This window comes from Chinchilla lanigera, unplaced genomic scaffold (assembly GCF_000276665.1).
Source record: "Chinchilla lanigera isolate Chin_1 unplaced genomic scaffold, ChiLan1.0 scaffold00001, whole genome shotgun sequence".
NCBI lineage: Eukaryota > Metazoa > Chordata > Mammalia > Rodentia > Chinchillidae > Chinchilla > Chinchilla lanigera.
This window is the reverse complement of record NW_004955402.1, coordinates 36,047,872-36,065,771: the sequence shown is the minus strand read 5'-3', so window position 1 is coordinate 36,065,771 and position 17,900 is coordinate 36,047,872. Positions and strand designations below refer to the sequence as shown.

The 17,900-nt window shown below is 37.5% G+C and overlaps 1 protein-coding gene and 1 long non-coding RNA gene across 5 annotated transcripts in view; both read left to right on the top strand.

Annotated features, from left to right (window-relative positions):
* The window catches only part of LOC102022986, a 103,461-nt gene that overhangs the window by 20,703 nt on the left and 64,858 nt on the right, over window positions 1-17,900 (top strand). The gene's annotated exons all lie outside the window — the stretch shown is intronic.
* Window positions 7-16,311, top strand: Mex3c (mex-3 RNA binding family member C). Its single transcript, XM_005372940.1, has 2 exons — window positions 7-458; window positions 13,294-16,311. Exons 1-2 carry the CDS (start codon window positions 290-292, stop codon window positions 14,517-14,519), a joined length of 1,395 nt encoding a protein of 464 aa, XP_005372997.1. The 5' UTR covers window positions 7-289; the 3' UTR covers window positions 14,520-16,311.

Below are 17,900 nucleotides of genomic sequence, written 5' to 3'. Positions count from 1 at the left end.
AGCCCCCGAGGCGGCCGAGCTGGAGCTGGAGGAGGACGACGAGGAGGGGGAGGATGCGGAGCTGGACGGAGACCTGCTGGAGGAGGAGGAGCTGGAGGAGGCCGAGGAGGAGGACCGGCCGTCGCTGCTGCTGCTGTCGCCGCCCGCGGCAGCCGCCTCCCAGAGCCAGCCGATCCCGGGCGGGCCCCTGGGGTCGGTGCTGCTGCCGGCCGCCAGCTTCGATGCCCGGGAGGCCGCGGCGGCGGCGGCGGCGGCGGGCGTGCTCTACGGCGGGGACGATGCCCAGGGCATGATGGCGGCGATGCTGTCCCACGCCTACGGCCCCGGCGGCGGCGGGGCGGCGGCAGCGGCCCTGAACGGGGAGCAGGCGGCCCTGCTGCGGAGGAAGAGCGTCAACACCACCGAGTGCGTCCCGGTGCCCAGCTCCGAGCACGTCGCCGAGATTGTCGGCCGCCAGGGTGAGTGCGGGCAGCGGGGAAGTCAGCCGGGCACGGCTCTGGGCGTGGGTGGGAGGACGAGAAACGAGCTGGAGGCACCTCTAGCGAACCCAGCGAGTCCCCCAAGTCCACCGAAAGGGGTCTGGGAGGAGCCGAGGGTGGACGAGAAGAGGCGATGAGTCACCCTGCGAGAGCCCACGCTGTTCTGCTCGTGCTGTGTGATAAAAAGTGTTAAGTTTCTCGGGCCACCCAATCCGGCGGTGTTCACTTCGCTCGGGCTGCATTCTTGCAACCCCGGGCTGGCGTGGCCCCAGAAACCTCAGCGAGGTGGTAAAAGGTCGGGTCAGAGGAGTTGCGAGTTCGGTGTTGTGTACCGAAAGAGAAGCTGCAAGTTTGCGCAGCCGAGTGTCTTGTAGAAGCGCTCGGTTTACCTTGAAACAGCTTATTCAGGTGAGAAATGGACAGAAATGGAGGCACGTAGAAAGGGCTTGCTTATTCGAGAGGAAAAGGGATGTTCAAGTGTTGGTACCACCACCCCGCTCCCGCTGTTCAGAAACTTAAGCTTTTAAAGAGCAGCCGAACTTACTGTGCTCCTCTCCGTGGCTACTTTATTCTTGAAAAGGCACGTTGGTTATCTCTAATCGCTTAGCACACTTTAGTGTGTACCGTAAAGAAAAATCGGACAGTAGGGTAAAGAACTTTACGCTTTTATGCAGTTTTTGGTAAATTCTCTTCACTTGCCAGCACACCAGCACTGCAGACAGACTCCTCCCACATTGTTCAGACAAAGGACCTATGTCTTAGATTCCAGGAGTAGATTTGTGAAGATGGGGGAAGGGGATGCCCAGAGTACCTCTGTATCCTACATTTTTAGGAAGATTCTTTTTCTTTTAATGTAGCTCGCCCCTTCTTTACAAAAGAAGGTAAATACTACTAGCTGCCTCTGTTCGATATGGTGTAGCCTGGTTGATGCATGCTTCTTTACTGTTAGGTTGAGAACATTGTTGGGGTCAAATAAAGAGCAATGATGGCGCTGCTGCCTAAATGATCTCATCTTTCCCAAGTTGTCTGAAGTACACATAAATAAGAGGCTTGTCGAAGTGGTGATTTCACATGTCAGAGGTGGCTTATTTCTTATCTCTAGGATTTTAATAGAAAAGCCCTTTCAATCTAAATAGAGGCCATAACATTTCAAACTGCCTGATTAATCAATTTCACATGCTTTATTTGGCTGTTTTGTCAGATACTTAGGATAAGCAAGCATCCAGGAGAGAACTTTTTCACCTACATAAGATAAAAGTGACAACATTCATTCTAGTTTACAGATCTAGAATGAGTTGATCATTCGTTTAGGAACATTGAGAAATTCTTATGTGTCAAATTTGTATTTTGCCAAGTACTGAGTTCATGGTGATTGATTTGAGAATATGAGATTGATTCAGAAAAGCTTTCTGCCATTTTTTAGAAACTAACAGTCTGATAAACAGAATGGCGCTAAACTAATGTGAAATTTGTGGTACTAACTGTAGTATAAGAAGTGACACACAAGAGAACATCGACCCTGGAGAGCCCTGGAGAATGGGTAGGGATTTAACAATGGAGGCTGAATCTGAAGAAAAACAGCAACAGTGTGAAGATAGATGTGGAGGAGTAAACTCTAGGTGTGATGGGCAAAATCATGGTGGATTTTGTTCATACTTAGGATCTGATGAAGGACAGTGTTGGGAGGGGGCTGGGAAGGCAGTTGTTCAGGCCAGAATACAAACCCTGATTGCCATACTAGGATGCCACTTCCTGGGCACAGATTGCTTCTGTGTGCTTATGGTGACAGTCTAGGGATAACAAAGGAAAAGAACATTTACATGCTTAGTTTCACTACAGGACAAGATGATACATTATGTAGATTTAGTTTAATACAAACTTTTGTCCTTGGTTGTATCATTCCCATTAAAGCACTGTATAATGGTCCTTAGTTGTGTATACTGTACTGTTACCTTTTTAAAATCTGAAAGTAGACTGAATTCAGGTTTTTATTTGTACCATCTATTGCAAGGTAATAAATGAGATAGTTTTCTTTTTAGGGTTGTGCTGATTGGTGAATCTATTTACGTTGGAGAACATGGAGACAAATTGCTGACTTTCTTTATGCATTTAATATCTTCCTTGAGTTGACAGTACTGTTAAAAGTATTTCATATCCCACTATCTTATCTTAAGAGCAGAATGCCTTGCCCTTTCCTTGTTTTGAACCATTCAACTAGTGGATCATTGATTGACCGCTCTGCCACCCCCGCACCATAGCAGCATGGTAATAAAACCTGTAAAGTATTTGTTCACTCCGATGGAGAACTAAGTTACTTTTAATATTCACATACGTTTGTTTATAGTGCAATAATTTTGGCCATAGGAGAGTACCTGTCCTAAGTGAGTTAAACAGGGCATATCATTTCATTTTGTTACTTACATTGGAGGAGCTAAATTTTCATCCTTAAGAACTCTCCATCCCTGCCATTTTATTCATTACCTGAAGTCATAATTTTCTGTTTGACATCTCTTAATTGGTTTTGGAAATAATTATGTCACAGATGGAGACATTTATGACTTCAGCTCTGAAGCAAGAATAGGACAAGTGGAATTCTGAGTCACATAGGATAGCAAGTAATGTAGATGACCCTGGTTCTAGTTAGTGTCTTTCAAAATAAAACAACCAACCACTGCTAGTAATGAAAGTTGACATATTTAACCTCGTATTTTACTCTCCAGTAGCATATGATCTTTGAAAATATTATATTGACCCTTTTTTAAAAAAAGTTTTGCATCTGTTATGAAATGAACAATATTGTAAAAGTCACGCACTAAAGAGGATTTTGATAAAAGAAGTTACAAAATACTCAAAAATAAATCTGCCAACGAATTTTAAGACCTAATGAAACATGTTTTAAGTGTAGTGCCCTGTGCAAGACAAATGGTTAACAGCTTCAGTTTAAAGCAGTAAATTCTGTTCCATTTTAGGTATCTTTGTTATCTGTAAGACTAAAAAGTGAGTTAAACTCTGGACCCATTCTTAACATCACAATAATTAAAGAATGTCATTAATTCAATTGTTTAAGGACTTTTCAACCCACAGTTTTTTTATTGCTGTTTAAGACAAGTGTACATCCTCAACTATTTTCATCCGTAACTTTAACTGATGGTGTGTGTTCTCTATTCTCACAGTCTAGAAAAAGTCATCCCTAGTACACTGTCAAAAAATTTAAACTGGTACTCCCAAAATCTGGATCTTTAGTTATGAATATTTATACTAATATATATTTAAAAACACATAGAAGTTTCAAAGAATGAGGTAAAAATGAAAATAAAAGTTTTGAGGTTTTTTTCCCCCTGCACTCCAGTGGATTTTCTTATGGTCTGCTTTGGCTATCACTGAGTTAGACCACCTAGGAATTTTTGTTGTTGTTGAACTGTGTTGTTTGCACTGATTTCCAATAGCAGTGTATGTTACCCATTTTGAAACAATTAATACAGTAAAGTTGGTTTCAAGTTTGCCTTCACTGTATCCTTGTGGCAGTTTTTCTTAGTTGCTTAAAGTGAAACCACCTATCAGGTCCTTAAACAGTTGAAATAAAGCAAATGTGTGTCTGATCAGGAGAAAAAGAAAGTTGGATGTAACTATATATAAATTTCCTGTTTAAGAAGAAATACATTTCAAGGGAAGAAATAGTTTTAGAATAATGCTAACTCATGATATGTTTTTCTTTGTGGAGGTGGGGGAATTGGCCTTCCCTTTGCCTAGTACTGTGGCTTTACCAGGGTCATTAAACCTGCTTACCAGTTATAGCCATTTTGCAGATGTAGAAACTGAGGCTCTGGAAGATAACTTGGAATTTAGATTTGGACCAGTTTCAAATCAAGAACAAAATTTTGTTGTACATTGCTGTCTCAGTCTTGAAGCATTCTGTTCTGGAAGGTTAATAATTTTGAGTCAAGTTCTTCCCTAATCACCTGAGTTATGATACTGTATTTGTAGTGTTGCATAATTTAGATTGTCACTATCCAAATTAGTCTGCTTGATAGAATTTTGGTATCTTTACTATATAGAAAACGGTTATTGTAATATAGTTCCAATTGGTCTAAAAATTCAGTTATAATTCAGAAAATTAATTTGTATATATTATCTTTTAAAAAACAGCTAATAGGACTTTGTAGGCTTTAGATTTTTAAATTAAATTTATAATAGTTTATATTATCTCTGGGACCACTGGGAAAGATTCAGTTACTGTAATTGTTTTACAAATGGGTGGGGAATCTACTGCCTTTTTATCCTGCCTTAGTCAGCTAATGAACCTTTCTGATTCACAAGGGAGGAAATGAGAAATAAAGTGGTAATTTAAGGATGTATTTTCTACCTTCTGGTTACCAACAATCTAAAAATGATCCAGGGAACCACATTCTTACTCTGTTAGGAATTTATACCCAGAGAAATTTCTTCACAGTGTTTATGGGTGGTGATTCTCCATCTTAAAATTTGAAGAAAATTAGCATTAATTCTAAGATAATAATTATTGATTTGGTGATTTAATACTTTTGTCTTTAACTGAATGCCAAAAAAATGTTTTAGAATGCATGTTTTGTTTTGCTGGGGTTTTCTTGCGGGGGGGGGGGGGGATGGTTTTGGTTTTGGGTTTTGTGTGGGATGTTTTTGGTTTTGGGTTTTGTTTCTTTTTTTTTGTTTTTTGTTTGCTTTTTTTAGGCTTTGAAGTGGGATCTCTCACTGTGTTGCTCAGTTCTAGGCTCCAAATGATTCTGCCATCTCAGACTCCCACCTCCCAGTGGTTGGGACATATTGTAAACTATACAAAAGTGGCTATAGCAGTCTATTCAGCTTGCATGTACTGGAAAGAACTGGCAATCAGAAGTAGGTAATAGTGATTTCTGACTACTGGTGATTTACTTTGCGGTCTTAAATATGTTACTTAAGTTCCCTAGGCTTAGAGAGTTCTCTTTTGAAGATGTGCATAATTATATCTACAATACCCCTACAGACTTTGAATGATAAACTAGAAGTGATAAACATGTTACTTTTGTTGGTTTTTTTGAGGGGGATACTGGGAATCAAACTCAGGACCTTGCGCTTGCCATGCAGGCACTTGTGCTGTTGAGCTATATCCCCAGTCCCCATTTTTGTTAAAATAAGTCTGAAATTAATTTGGAGCAGTTCTGTTTAATACTGTTCACCTTTTTTGAGCTTTCAGATAACTTCACACTTTCTTCAAATGTAGTAGAGCTAGAACCAGTTGGTAATTAGATGCCTAGCGCTTTTGTTGTGGTAACAAAGAGCCCCAGTACCTCAAGTGTTAAAACAATCAAGGTTTATTTCTTGTTCACAGGGCTCTGCTCATTTTAATCATTCAGTGGTACATGCCAACAAAACAACCACCATTTCAAGTATTACAGGTATCCCTTTGTGCCAAAGGATGGAACCGTTGCATGTACACACTTGTCTTTAAATGTTAGACCCGGAAGTAATACAATACTTGTCACATCCGGCCATACTGCATTAATCAAAGTAAGTCATCTGGCCACACCTGACTTCAGATGGGCTAGAAAGTACTTTACTGTCATGTATACACAAGGAGAAAAATGGAGAAAGCCAGAATAGTAGAAGACATCCACAATACAATTTATACCATAGGTTAGGGTATTGTTACCAAATTTTAAGCAATGTAATTCCTACATGTGAAGTTTGTAATTTAAACTAAATGAAAAGAAAATAATGTTCATAAGATGGTAAGTATATTTGCAGTTAAAAAAAAATTTCTTTAGGAAGTTCCAAATAGACCATGGTTAATCTACATTTAAAACCCCCATTGATTTGTCGGTAATTCCTAATGATTTTTTTTATTAAACTGTATCCTTAATGCTTCCCAGATAACTTATATATATTAATTTCTGGATTCACCCTTAACTTTTCCCCATGATACCATTAGTTACTATGTAGAGATTTGCAAAGATTAAATCTGACATTTAAGATTTTAAATTTTTCTGATGTTAAATTGCTAAGCCCAGCTAAGCTGAATTGGAGTGCCAGTTCCAGCAAGGGGAAGTTGAGGCCGGAGGGCTGAGAATTGCTGCAAGTGTAAGGCCAGCCTAGTCTACACAGTGAGTTTAAGACCAGCCTGAACTACATAATGAGACTCTGTCTCAAGTGTGTGTGTGTGTGTGTGTGTGTGTGTGTGTGTGTGTGTGTGTGTGTGAGTGGGTGTATGAACCAGTTGTGCGCAGTTGAATATGCATAGCTTAATGATGTTTGAATACTTGAAAGCTTGATTATATGACTGATTTTGAGAATTTCAAGTTACACTACATTTAGAACCTCCTTAATACCAGTGTTTGGGATTTATGGACAATTCAAGTATGTATGGTTTGCTGACCTTTGTTCAGTAAGCAAGGACTGTTATTCATTGCACATAGGGAAGCCTTACTGACCACAAGTAAAGTTGTGTCACAGAAAAATAAGACTTATATAATGAAGAAAGTAATACTGAAAACAATTTAAGGAAAACTGTGGATGCACTTTAAGTAAGCATAGTGAATTTGGTTGCAAGCAGTGTACCCCTGCTCTGTGCCACTATTCCTTCCCTTTACCTTACGCTCTAACATTGTATGAGTTTTACTGCTTGTTGTGTGTGACTTTGGACAGATCACATACTTACTCTGTGCCTCAGCTTTCTGTTGTGGAGAAAACTTGTTTCACTTTACTTAGTTTTTTCTGGTCCCTCCTTCTGCCTCTTTGTACCCTTTGCCTTTTTCTAGCTTGTGAGGATCAAGTGTGAGAAAATACCATTAGTATAAATTTATTATAAAACTGAAAGCATAGAAATGACAAATTATATGTGAGGTAAAGTAAAGTAAGGTAGTGTGGGGGGTGTTTTGTTTTGAGGGAGTGGGTTGGTTGGTTGTTTCTGGTTTTGTGAGATGGCATGTGGCTGTGTTACACAGTTGGCCTTGAACTCCTAGGTTCAGCATTCCTGCCTGAACTTCCCAAGCAGCTGGGATTATATGCATGTGCCACTGTTCCAGTTTAACCAATAAATTTCTTCTGTATTATAAACCAATTCTAATTAAAACACAAAATTGTCATTTTTTAGTAAGTTTTTCCTATGATATATAAATAAAACAATTTAAATTTTTTAAAAACTTAGTGTGCCTTTTTCAGCTTTGAAAATGTATTTTCTGACATACAGATTCCACCGTATGAAATCTATATGATACCCTAAAAAAAAGGCTTAGAATTTTTTTCCCCTTGATGTGGGAGATCAAAAACACACATTCTTAACACAGCAAGCCTTTACCACTGAGCTATATCTCCAGCGTGGTAATACTAAGATTTCTGTTAATATCCTCTAAAGAACTTGAACATAATTTTAGCTTCCTAATTAGGAAATTTTGTCTTTCATTTCTAATTTACACCTCTTTCTGATTGTCTCAGTTTTAGTAAAAGACCAGGTGTAAACTTTCTTTTTAAATATATTCAATCCTCTTGTCTGATACAATTAAGTGGCAAAGGTTTAACCTGTATTTTATTTTTACACTGTACATGCAGAGACTTCTCCACTCCTAAAAATCAACTAGGAAAATAATAGGTTAGGAAAACAGTGATTCCCCCCCCACCCCCTTTGGATAGGGTCTTACTATGTAGCCCAGACTGGTCTTGAACTCCCGGTGACCCTTCTTCTTTCTCAGCCTCCTGAGTGCTGGGATTATAGGCATGCATCAGCACGCCTGGTGGAAAATGGTGATTTTTAAGAATAATGCTAATTTTGAAGAAGTTTAAGCTTCAGTTTTCTTCATGTGTAAAATGAAATTGAACTATATTTCAGAGTGGTTATATTCTGAATTTTGTCCAAAAAGAGGTCCAAAAATCATGTAGAAATAAACCACATTTCAAATTACCAGCTAGATTTTTTTCACGTCTCCCAGTTTTGCAGGGTTTATATCTTAACATGTTTTATAACAGTCTAGTTTTATCTTTAGGAGATAGATTCTTTAAATATTCTTAACTTCCTATAGAAAATCAGATCACTTTTTAAAAATAGCATTTAAATGTGTCAGGAACTATGCAGATTACATCTGTCAGCTCATTTGATCTAGTCTTATTTTCACCATATACAGACAAGGCAACCAGTCTTTGAAAGTATATACAGCTTGCCCAAGGTCTCAAACTAATGTAGCTGGAGACTGTAGCACTTATGTTCCCATAAGTGGTAGAAAAAGGAGACAAAAAAATCAAGAGGGTAGATGATTCAGACACCATCAACAACCAACAACATAAGAGAAAATAGTAGATCAGTATCTATACATGAATATTTATAAGCACTAAATCCTTCTGGAATTGCTGTAAAGCACTAAGGGCAGAACTGAATCTTAAGTCATTTTTGCATTCTTCATATCAGTTACAGTACCTGAAATAAATACTTGCTGTTTACTTAAAGGAACTGAATTAGAAATTTGCCATTTTTTATTTCCTATTTTATTACCTGTACTGTAGTAATATGGCCATCTTTCCTCCTGCTTGTATTCCCAACCTTTTATTTAAGAAGTTGGTAAACATTGGGAGCTTTTGTTTGAAAGGATAGTTAGATGCTGCTTAGTTGAAGTCATTAAATGTCCTTATGAATAGATAATAAAACTAAAATCACATAAATGAAGCTGTCTGAAATAATAGCCATACTAATCCCTAAATTAAGATTAAGAAAGAATTTTGACCTTAAACTGTGAGACAGTCGAACCCTAGAAAGTTATTACTATATTTGGTGTTTAGTGATAGATTGCAGTCTTAAATTATTTGTTATTTAAAATACTGGGTTAAATTGTGTGCAGGCATCCTAGGAAGTTGAGGCAGAAGGACAACAAGTTCAAGCTCTACCTGGACAGCTTAATGACTTAACCAAGATGCTGTCTCAGAATAAGTATTTTTTAAAGGGGGCACTGAGGATGTAGGCCAGTGCACAAGCCTTCAGTTCAATCCCTAGTATTCCCCCAAATGTGTGCATAAAAGACATTCTTTCAGTGGATTATCTACTATTTGTCAGATTTTGAAGATATAATGCTGAAATTGAATTCTTGTAAAACAAAAGCTTTTGGATAGTCTAGTTTTCCAAGAAGGAAAAGACGTTAGTTCATATAAAATCATTAGGTAATATGACCTCATAGTTGTGATATATTATAAAAATGGGAAATGATGTACTTTTAGGAGAAAAGAGTGCTTTTAGTGAAAGGAGTATAAAATGAAGACAACTTAGGTTTGAGATATGACTTAACAGCTGGGAGGTCATAAGCAAGTCAGTTAAATTCTTTTCTGCCCATTTTAATAAGGTGCGGAGAGCTTTTCCACCTGTGCCGATATTTCTACAGGATCAGTTCTAAAAGTCAGATTATAGAGGTGTAAAGTGGTTTTGATAGATGTTTGTCCTTAATAGAAATCTCCCAATGTGCTAAGCAAGATGATTAGGACTGACAGGAGTGTGATTCTAGCAGAAGCCTTGTTTTCTTGTCAAATTATAGCCCAGAGTACAAATTCATATAATTGAATAGTATCAAGATCTGCTTTAGTATAGAATATGACCAGTTAGGGATTTACACTTCTTCTAGATTTTCATAAGCATTCTCTCCATCAGTCACACATGGCAAGTAGAATATAACCTCAATTCTCAGCCCCAAACAATGAGGAAGTTTTGCCTGTATAAATGATAAGAAGATTTTAAAGGTTTGTTGTTCGGTACTTCTTCCAGTTGATTTTCTATTGCGGAGCAGAAGCAAAAGTTACACCACCCATTTAATCTTGGTGTAGTTCATTGTATATTTAAACTTAGAGTAGCAGTCTATAATTAAAAGTTTTTATTTTTTACAGTAGTATAAATTTGACTTGTAGAAATTTTCGATAGACTCCAAGCCACCCCGTTCATATCCTTTACCTCATTCAGTTCTTACACTGTGATTTCTTGCAGTCTTGCAAGAACTGTAGTCTTCTCAAAAGACTTTCCCAACGAGCTGGTCTTCTCAAAAGAACGTGGCCTTAAAGTTATATCATTAACCTTACATTTCTTCTTTAATTGGTAGATCAGTCTTAAGTTCTCTCTTGCTTAAATTAGCTCTATAGTCAACAGTTAGATTATTGAAAGTATAATAAAATGAAGGAAAAATAAGACACATGAGTGTGTGTCTGTGAGGAGGGTGAGCTCTGTGAAGAGGAGTGGTATCATCTGATCTCAGAACACTGATAATATGCTACGTTGGCAAGAAAAACAATGTGCAGGTGAGGCATTTAACATTTGTTGTCTCATTTAATCTACACAATAACTTTTCTGTTTTCAGAGTACTGACTCACTGTACCTTAGGATCCAACAGTGAAAGGCAGCCATTTCTTTATAAATTCCAGTTTGTTGGAAGGAAAACAGAATCTTCATTTGCGGTTGAGATCTAAAAGTTGAATAATTAAGTTTTTTTAAATATGCTGTGATTGAAATTAGTGTAATCAGCTGCCTTCAGTAAGGTTGCATTAGCAGTACAAGGCCAGAATTTGAACACTGTGAAAGGTAGTAGTCAAAAGAAAAAAATAATAAAAAAGAAAAGATTAGATCCAAAGCAATGCGCATCGGGAAGGCCCAGTTGTTCTTGTATAGAAAAACAGTGATCTTTCATTCAGCAAATGTTATATGGCCAGCCCTTGGTGTATAAGGTTGTCTAACCGCACCATGCTTTGAGAATGCAAAAAAAGGGTTTATCAAGTAGTCCTAAGGGAGAGGAAGCCTTATAGAGGATGATACATCTAAACCAAAACCTGAAGGTTTAGTAGAAGTTAAGCACAGCTGGGAGTAAAGATGTAAAACAGAGATTCTAGTTAGGGAAGCAAAGAAGCATGTGAGATGTACTGTAGAGTTTAAGGAGTGAGGAAGGGGAAAGGCAGAAGGAGAGATGAAGCTAGTGAGAGGCAGTCAGGTACCAGCTACAGGGGCCTTAAGGTGCCATATTGTTTGGACTTTGCCTATAGGGTGAAAGACAGCCAATAAAGCACTTTTTGCAAAGAAGTAAATGTGATCTCTGCTGTACTTAGCATCATCTCACTAAAGGGAATATGGAAAAATGATTGGAATAAGGCAAGCCTGGAGATAAGGAGACCTATTTTAATCTCCTTATTATAGAAGACCTATTTAATTTGGAGAGAGGGACTACCAAAGGTATGTGGGCTAGAAATGATGTATATGAAATCTTAGTTTTTACATCTTGTTAGTTGATTGTGACCCCCACCCCCAAAAGGGAAGATTTAGGAAAAAGAGCTGCCCAAATTGTAGCTTGTCTTCAATAGCATCTAGCTTTCTTTTGAAGAACTAAGAAAAGTATGATGTATTCATGAGAAGAAATTTATTCTGGCAAACTTCATGTTAAGAACTTTGAAAAATACAACCCCAGAGTTTTATGCCTTTGTTGTATATTTGCCATTCTAGGTTATAGTTTGAAGCTGTCTAATCTTATACAGTTGATACTAGTAGCCAGTGATTACTCAAAAGTAAAAAGTTGGTTAAAGTTGTGAACTGTGATGCTACGTACATGGATCTTTGATGTTTTAAGTTACATATAGGGCCAAGACCTTTTACTTTACTTTGGGTCCGCCAGTCAGACTAGTCCTTCTTGAATAAAACCACATTAGGCACCCATGTTTCATATACTCTGTAGTATATGTTTCCTTTGAGTGGATCAAGAACTGTACAGTGAGTGTAAAATCATTCTATGTTGTTTAAATTTAAATGATTTAAATTCTATGTTGTTTAAATTGCAAACTCCAGGCTTTTATGGTAGTCTTGTCCATACATACTTCAACTAGGCTTTTTCCTCTGAGGTACTCATCATTATTAAAATTTTCAAAAACATTCAACTTAATTTTCATCAAAGGTTTTTTACTCATATTCCACTAGTTTGTGTAATAAATGATTTTAGATAATTCACTTACTAACTTGAGTAGTACAGCTAGCATAAATAGGATGGAAAGAAACACAACTGACTGTTGGGGAGCCTAGAATTCAGTAGATGGGAGATGGGAGAAATGAGATGTTCTTGAGCATTTAATTTGTCCTTGTCCTCAGTGGATTTTTATGAAGGAAAGAATAATGTTAAATTCAAAATGTAAGACAATTAAATGGAACTCAGCTGAAGAATTTCTATCAGGTAGTTGTGTGAAAATTGAGGGTCTTGTGCTAACAAAAGGACTGTAGATTTTCAAGTTAGAGGAGTTTAGCTCTGGCTGTCCCATTTGGTGTGTGCATTTTGACACATTAGACAATTTTTTAAGCTTCAGTTTCATTTTCATAGTGGTAAAAGGAGTATAGTAACCTAGTTGTTAGAGTTACTGTATAGATTAAATGAAACAATAAATGTTAAATGTCTCATCTACATATTGCTTTTTGCCAACAAGGTAGCATATTGTTAGCATTGTGAAAAATTGAACCCACTCATGAAACAGTTTACCTGTATAAACTATTCTATGCATCATTTGCAATGACTGATAACAAGGAGAAAACAGTGAGCCCAGTGTCTGAGTTCCGCCTTCCCAGTAGAGGTAGCATTTCTTCCCAGCTGAAGACCACTAGACAAATATATTTCTACATTTAACGGCATTAGTGAGATAAGGAAGGTTTTATCATTTAGTGAGGTCTTAGGGCAAAGAACAAACTCTAAAACTATTTAAATATGAAACCTGCTCATTAGCAGACATTTAATTTGACAAAAGCTTTCTGTATTTTGTCTTGAAAAATATCTTTGAAGCAGATATTGATTCTTACAAAATATTTTCCTTCTAACAGGTTGTAAAATTAAAGCACTGAGAGCCAAGACAAACACCTACATCAAGACACCTGTTCGTGGTGAAGAACCGATTTTTGTTGTCACTGGGCGGAAAGAAGATGTTGCCATGGCCAAAAGAGAAATCCTCTCAGCTGCTGAGCACTTTTCCATGATTCGTGCATCTCGAAACAAAAATGGCCCTGCCCTGGGAGGGTTGTCGTGTAGTCCTAATCTGCCTGGTCAAACCACCGTCCAAGTCAGGGTACCCTATCGCGTGGTGGGATTAGTGGTTGGACCCAAAGGAGCAACAATTAAAAGAATTCAACAGCAGACCCACACATACATAGTAACTCCAAGCAGAGATAAGGAGCCTGTTTTTGAAGTGACTGGAATGCCCGAGAATGTTGACCGAGCAAGGGAAGAAATAGAAATGCATATTGCTATGCGTACAGGAAACTACATAGAGCTCAATGAAGAGAATGACTTCCATTACAATGGTACTGATGTAAGCTTTGAAGGTGGCACTCTTGGCTCTGCGTGGCTCTCCTCTAATCCAGTTCCTCCTAGCCGTGCAAGAATGATATCCAATTACCGAAATGATAGTTCCAGTTCTCTAGGAAGTGGCTCCACAGATTCTTTCTTTGGAAGTAATAGGCTGGCTGACTTTAGTCCAACAAGCCCCTTTAACACAGGAAACTTTTGGTTTGGAGATACACTACCGTCTGTGGGCTCAGAAGATCTTGCAGTTGACTCTCCTGCCTTTGACTCTTTACCAACATCTGCTCAAACTATCTGGACTCCATTTGAACCAGTTAACCCACTCTCTGGCTTTGGGAGTGATCCTTCTGGTAACCTGAAGACTCAGCGTAGAGGAAGTCAGCCATCTACTCCTCGTCTGTCTCCTACATTTCCTGAGAGCATAGAACACCCACTTGCTCGGAGGGTTAGGAGCGACCCACCTAGCACAGGCAACCATGTTGGCCTTCCAATATACATCCCTGCTTTTTCTAATGGTACCAATAGTTACTCCTCTTCCAACGGTGGTTCCACCTCTAGCTCACCTCCAGAATCAAGAAGAAAGCACGACTGTGTGATTTGCTTTGAGAATGAAGTTATTGCTGCCCTAGTTCCATGTGGCCACAACCTCTTCTGCATGGAATGTGCCAACAAGATCTGTGAAAAGAGAACGCCATCATGTCCAGTTTGCCAGACAGCTGTTACTCAGGCAATCCAAATTCACTCTTAACTATATATATATACATAAATACTATATCTCTATATGGACTCATAAAGGCATGGGTATAATGGTACCCCCAGTAAACTTCCTAATGAATTCTTATGACTGTTATCAGGCTTTATTGGGATTAGGCTAAAGTTGTTAGTAAACTTATAAAAGGCTGCTATGGTAACACTAAACCTAAGTGGTCTCTTGTCTGTTAGTTTGGTTTGAATTATTAATACTATCCTGTAGACCCAGAGACATAGCTTGTGTAAGCATTGCTAAAGGTGAACTTGGCTGAGTGAAGATCATAGGTTGTATGACCTATGAGGAAAGTGTATAGTCTGAGATTGCAGACAATGGGTCCCAAAGCCTAACCACATTAAGAGTTTATGGAGGGTACTTGGCATTACAGATGACTCAGACACTTCCAGTGCTGCCTTCTTTACACTGCCAGTTTTGACAAAACAGGTTTGTTTGTTTTTTATTTTACAACAACTTATGCCTAATTCTGCAGGATCGCAAGTAACTTTTTTTAATGCATTGTGATTACTTACTGGTAAATAGGGCTGATGGCAGTTTACTAGATCACTGGTTATAATTTGGGACAAAAACTGCTACATTGACCTTCATCTCGCCCAGTGTGTTCGAGGCTGGCATGATCAGAGGATCAGGAATGCAGTTGTCTCAATTGTGAATTCTTACCCATTACCTCCCTTCATGAATGTGGAAATGGCCACCTGGGTTTTCCCATTTCAGGAAGGGCTTTGGGATGGACCTATATTGGCTGATAATTGAGGATGCGAACATTCCATTCATTAGTCTGATCAAGCTATTAATTTTTAGACTATAGAACAAAATGTGAAACATTTTATGTTCAATCCATATTTGTCTTGCACATTATAAATATATTTTTATTTTTTAGTAAATAGGGGAGGGGAGGGAGATAATAATGCCCTTGGCATAATTCATGAAAGCAGCTGTGACCTCCAATCAGTTTACTTCATTTCAAAACTGTTTCCAATCACAAGGAAAGATTTCTTTAAAATATACTTGTACATTTCACCTGTGGATGTCTATAACTTCATCCTCAGTATGTTCCCAAATCTGTGCTGGCATTGAAAGGACAAAACATTATTATACTGGTGGGTTTTTCTACTAATTATTTTTTGAAGCATTATTTTCCCAACACAAAAGAGCTTTTTTTCTCAGTAAAATGAAAATTGAAATCCTATGTGTATTCAATAGTAAATAGACAAATTTTATTTTTTATTTCCACTTGAAGAGTTACATTTCGTATAAAAGTTTACAAATAACGGTTTTTATTTTGATTTTTTCAGTATAAAAAAATTGCCTTGATGGCATATTATGATGTAATGCTAATTGCTTGTAGGATAGATAAATGTCAGTATTGAAACCTAATCTTTAGCTGCCGTCTTGTAGATATGAACGAATGTTCACCAAGCATGTATTTTGTATTTTGTTGCATTGTACACTGCAACTAATAAGCCAAGGAATCGACATATATTAGGTGCGTGTACTGTTTCTAAAAACCACAAACTAAGAATGATAAATTATCGATATAGTTTAGTATTTGCTAATTTTACTACACTCTTTTGTTATGTATATGTAGGGAAGTCATAGGGATTATAAATTCAATTTGAGTAAAGTTTAAAACCATATATTTTATGATAAAGGGCCTTTAACTTAAGATGGCCAAAGCACTGATATTATATATTTGCTGTAAAGAGAATTATAAGAGTTTTATTTTTCTGATATTAAAAGTTACTTAATAAAGACTTGTTTCCATTAACTTGAATGTATTCTCCTTGGTGTTTTTCATATAACCATTAACAGTTTATCTTAGATGAAGAGAGTTACTTTACTTAAAAGTCTCTTGTTGGCAAGTTTTTCCACTCCTCAGTTCATGCTCGCCCTTATAGTGACTTCTTTAGTATGCTCTTGGTATTGAATGTGTCACTTACATTCCAGTCCAAATTTGTTTTTTTCTTTAAATGAGTGTAGTAAGTTGGAGACGGAACTGGTTTTAGATTTGGTTGCGTGTTTATACAGTTGACCACAAATGATCACTATTGATCCGGTTGTAATAAGATAGCATATGACTGTTTTATACAGTATACTAACTGAATGCTGAATTTGATATAGATTTCACTCAATTTATAGCCTCTATGGTATTTTTTGCCTTCTTAACCACCAAGTCTATAAAATTAATTCTTTGCTAGTGTGAAAGTGCAAATTTTAAACTTTCAGTTAAAACTCCTTCTGAAAGGTTTTGTGGTTAACAAAAATACTGTATTTATGAAATTGATTTGATGCTGATTGGAGTGAATTATTGCTCTTTGGTTAAAAGGAATAAAGATATTTCTAAGATTGAGGAAATTAATTTATTAATTATAATTCTTAGAAGTATCACACAGCCAGAGTAAGTCTTTTTGTTCAAGTTTTTAGACAAACTCGGACTGTGCTAAAAAAGACTGGAGTATGGATTTAGTGACAAGCAGGCAAGATCATTGCCCTAGAATTTCATGCCAGGATTACTTCATTAATTGTAAGATTTGCCTCCAAAAGTATGCAAGTTAAATTATTTGAATGTGTTGTGGTATATGATTCCAGTTTAGATTGGATGACCTATAAAATGAACTTCTTAACTTACAAGGTCAGGATCTTCCAGGGCACCTTGAAATAATCTACTTTAAAGGCTTTCGTTGACAGTGTTAGTCAAAACTTTGTCTGTAACCACTGTTAGCAGAACTGACAGGGACTTACCCTAGTTCTTAGTTTGTACCTGCTTTTCCTTGATTCCACATGAACTGTCTTTTGCTTATAAAACACTGAAGAAGAAGGTCTTCCAAAACTCAGGACCTGTGTTACCGGGAACGGCACACGTTGGATAAACTGTAGCATGGATAATTAGGAATTCAGTACACCTGTTGGGGAGGGCGTTATTCTGTTTTGAGAAAGGGGAGATGCTCACCTGAAAATACTTGGTTCGACTAGGTTAGTTATTGTAAAATTATGTAATTGTTTCTATAAAGGATTTTATCAGAAGAATTTCCCATGCAAAGTTTTTAGGAAAAGAAGACTAAAATAATTGGGTTCAGAAAATACAAAATAAGTGTAATAAATGTGTTATTAGAGGTTAAATTGTGTTCAATGGATCTGTTAAACCAAAACCAGGCATTAATTCTGTCTGCTACCTACCCAATTCCTCTCCCTTAAATTTCTACTTGGCTCGCACAGAACTATAAATATGAAGTTGAAGAGGTTTACAATATATTGTGAACATCTTTTTCGTATCAGTATACAAAGCCTTGGTTTGCAAAAATAATTTGTTCCATCCATAATCCAAAGCATTGTCTATCAAAGCAGTGAGAGAACCAGTTGCTA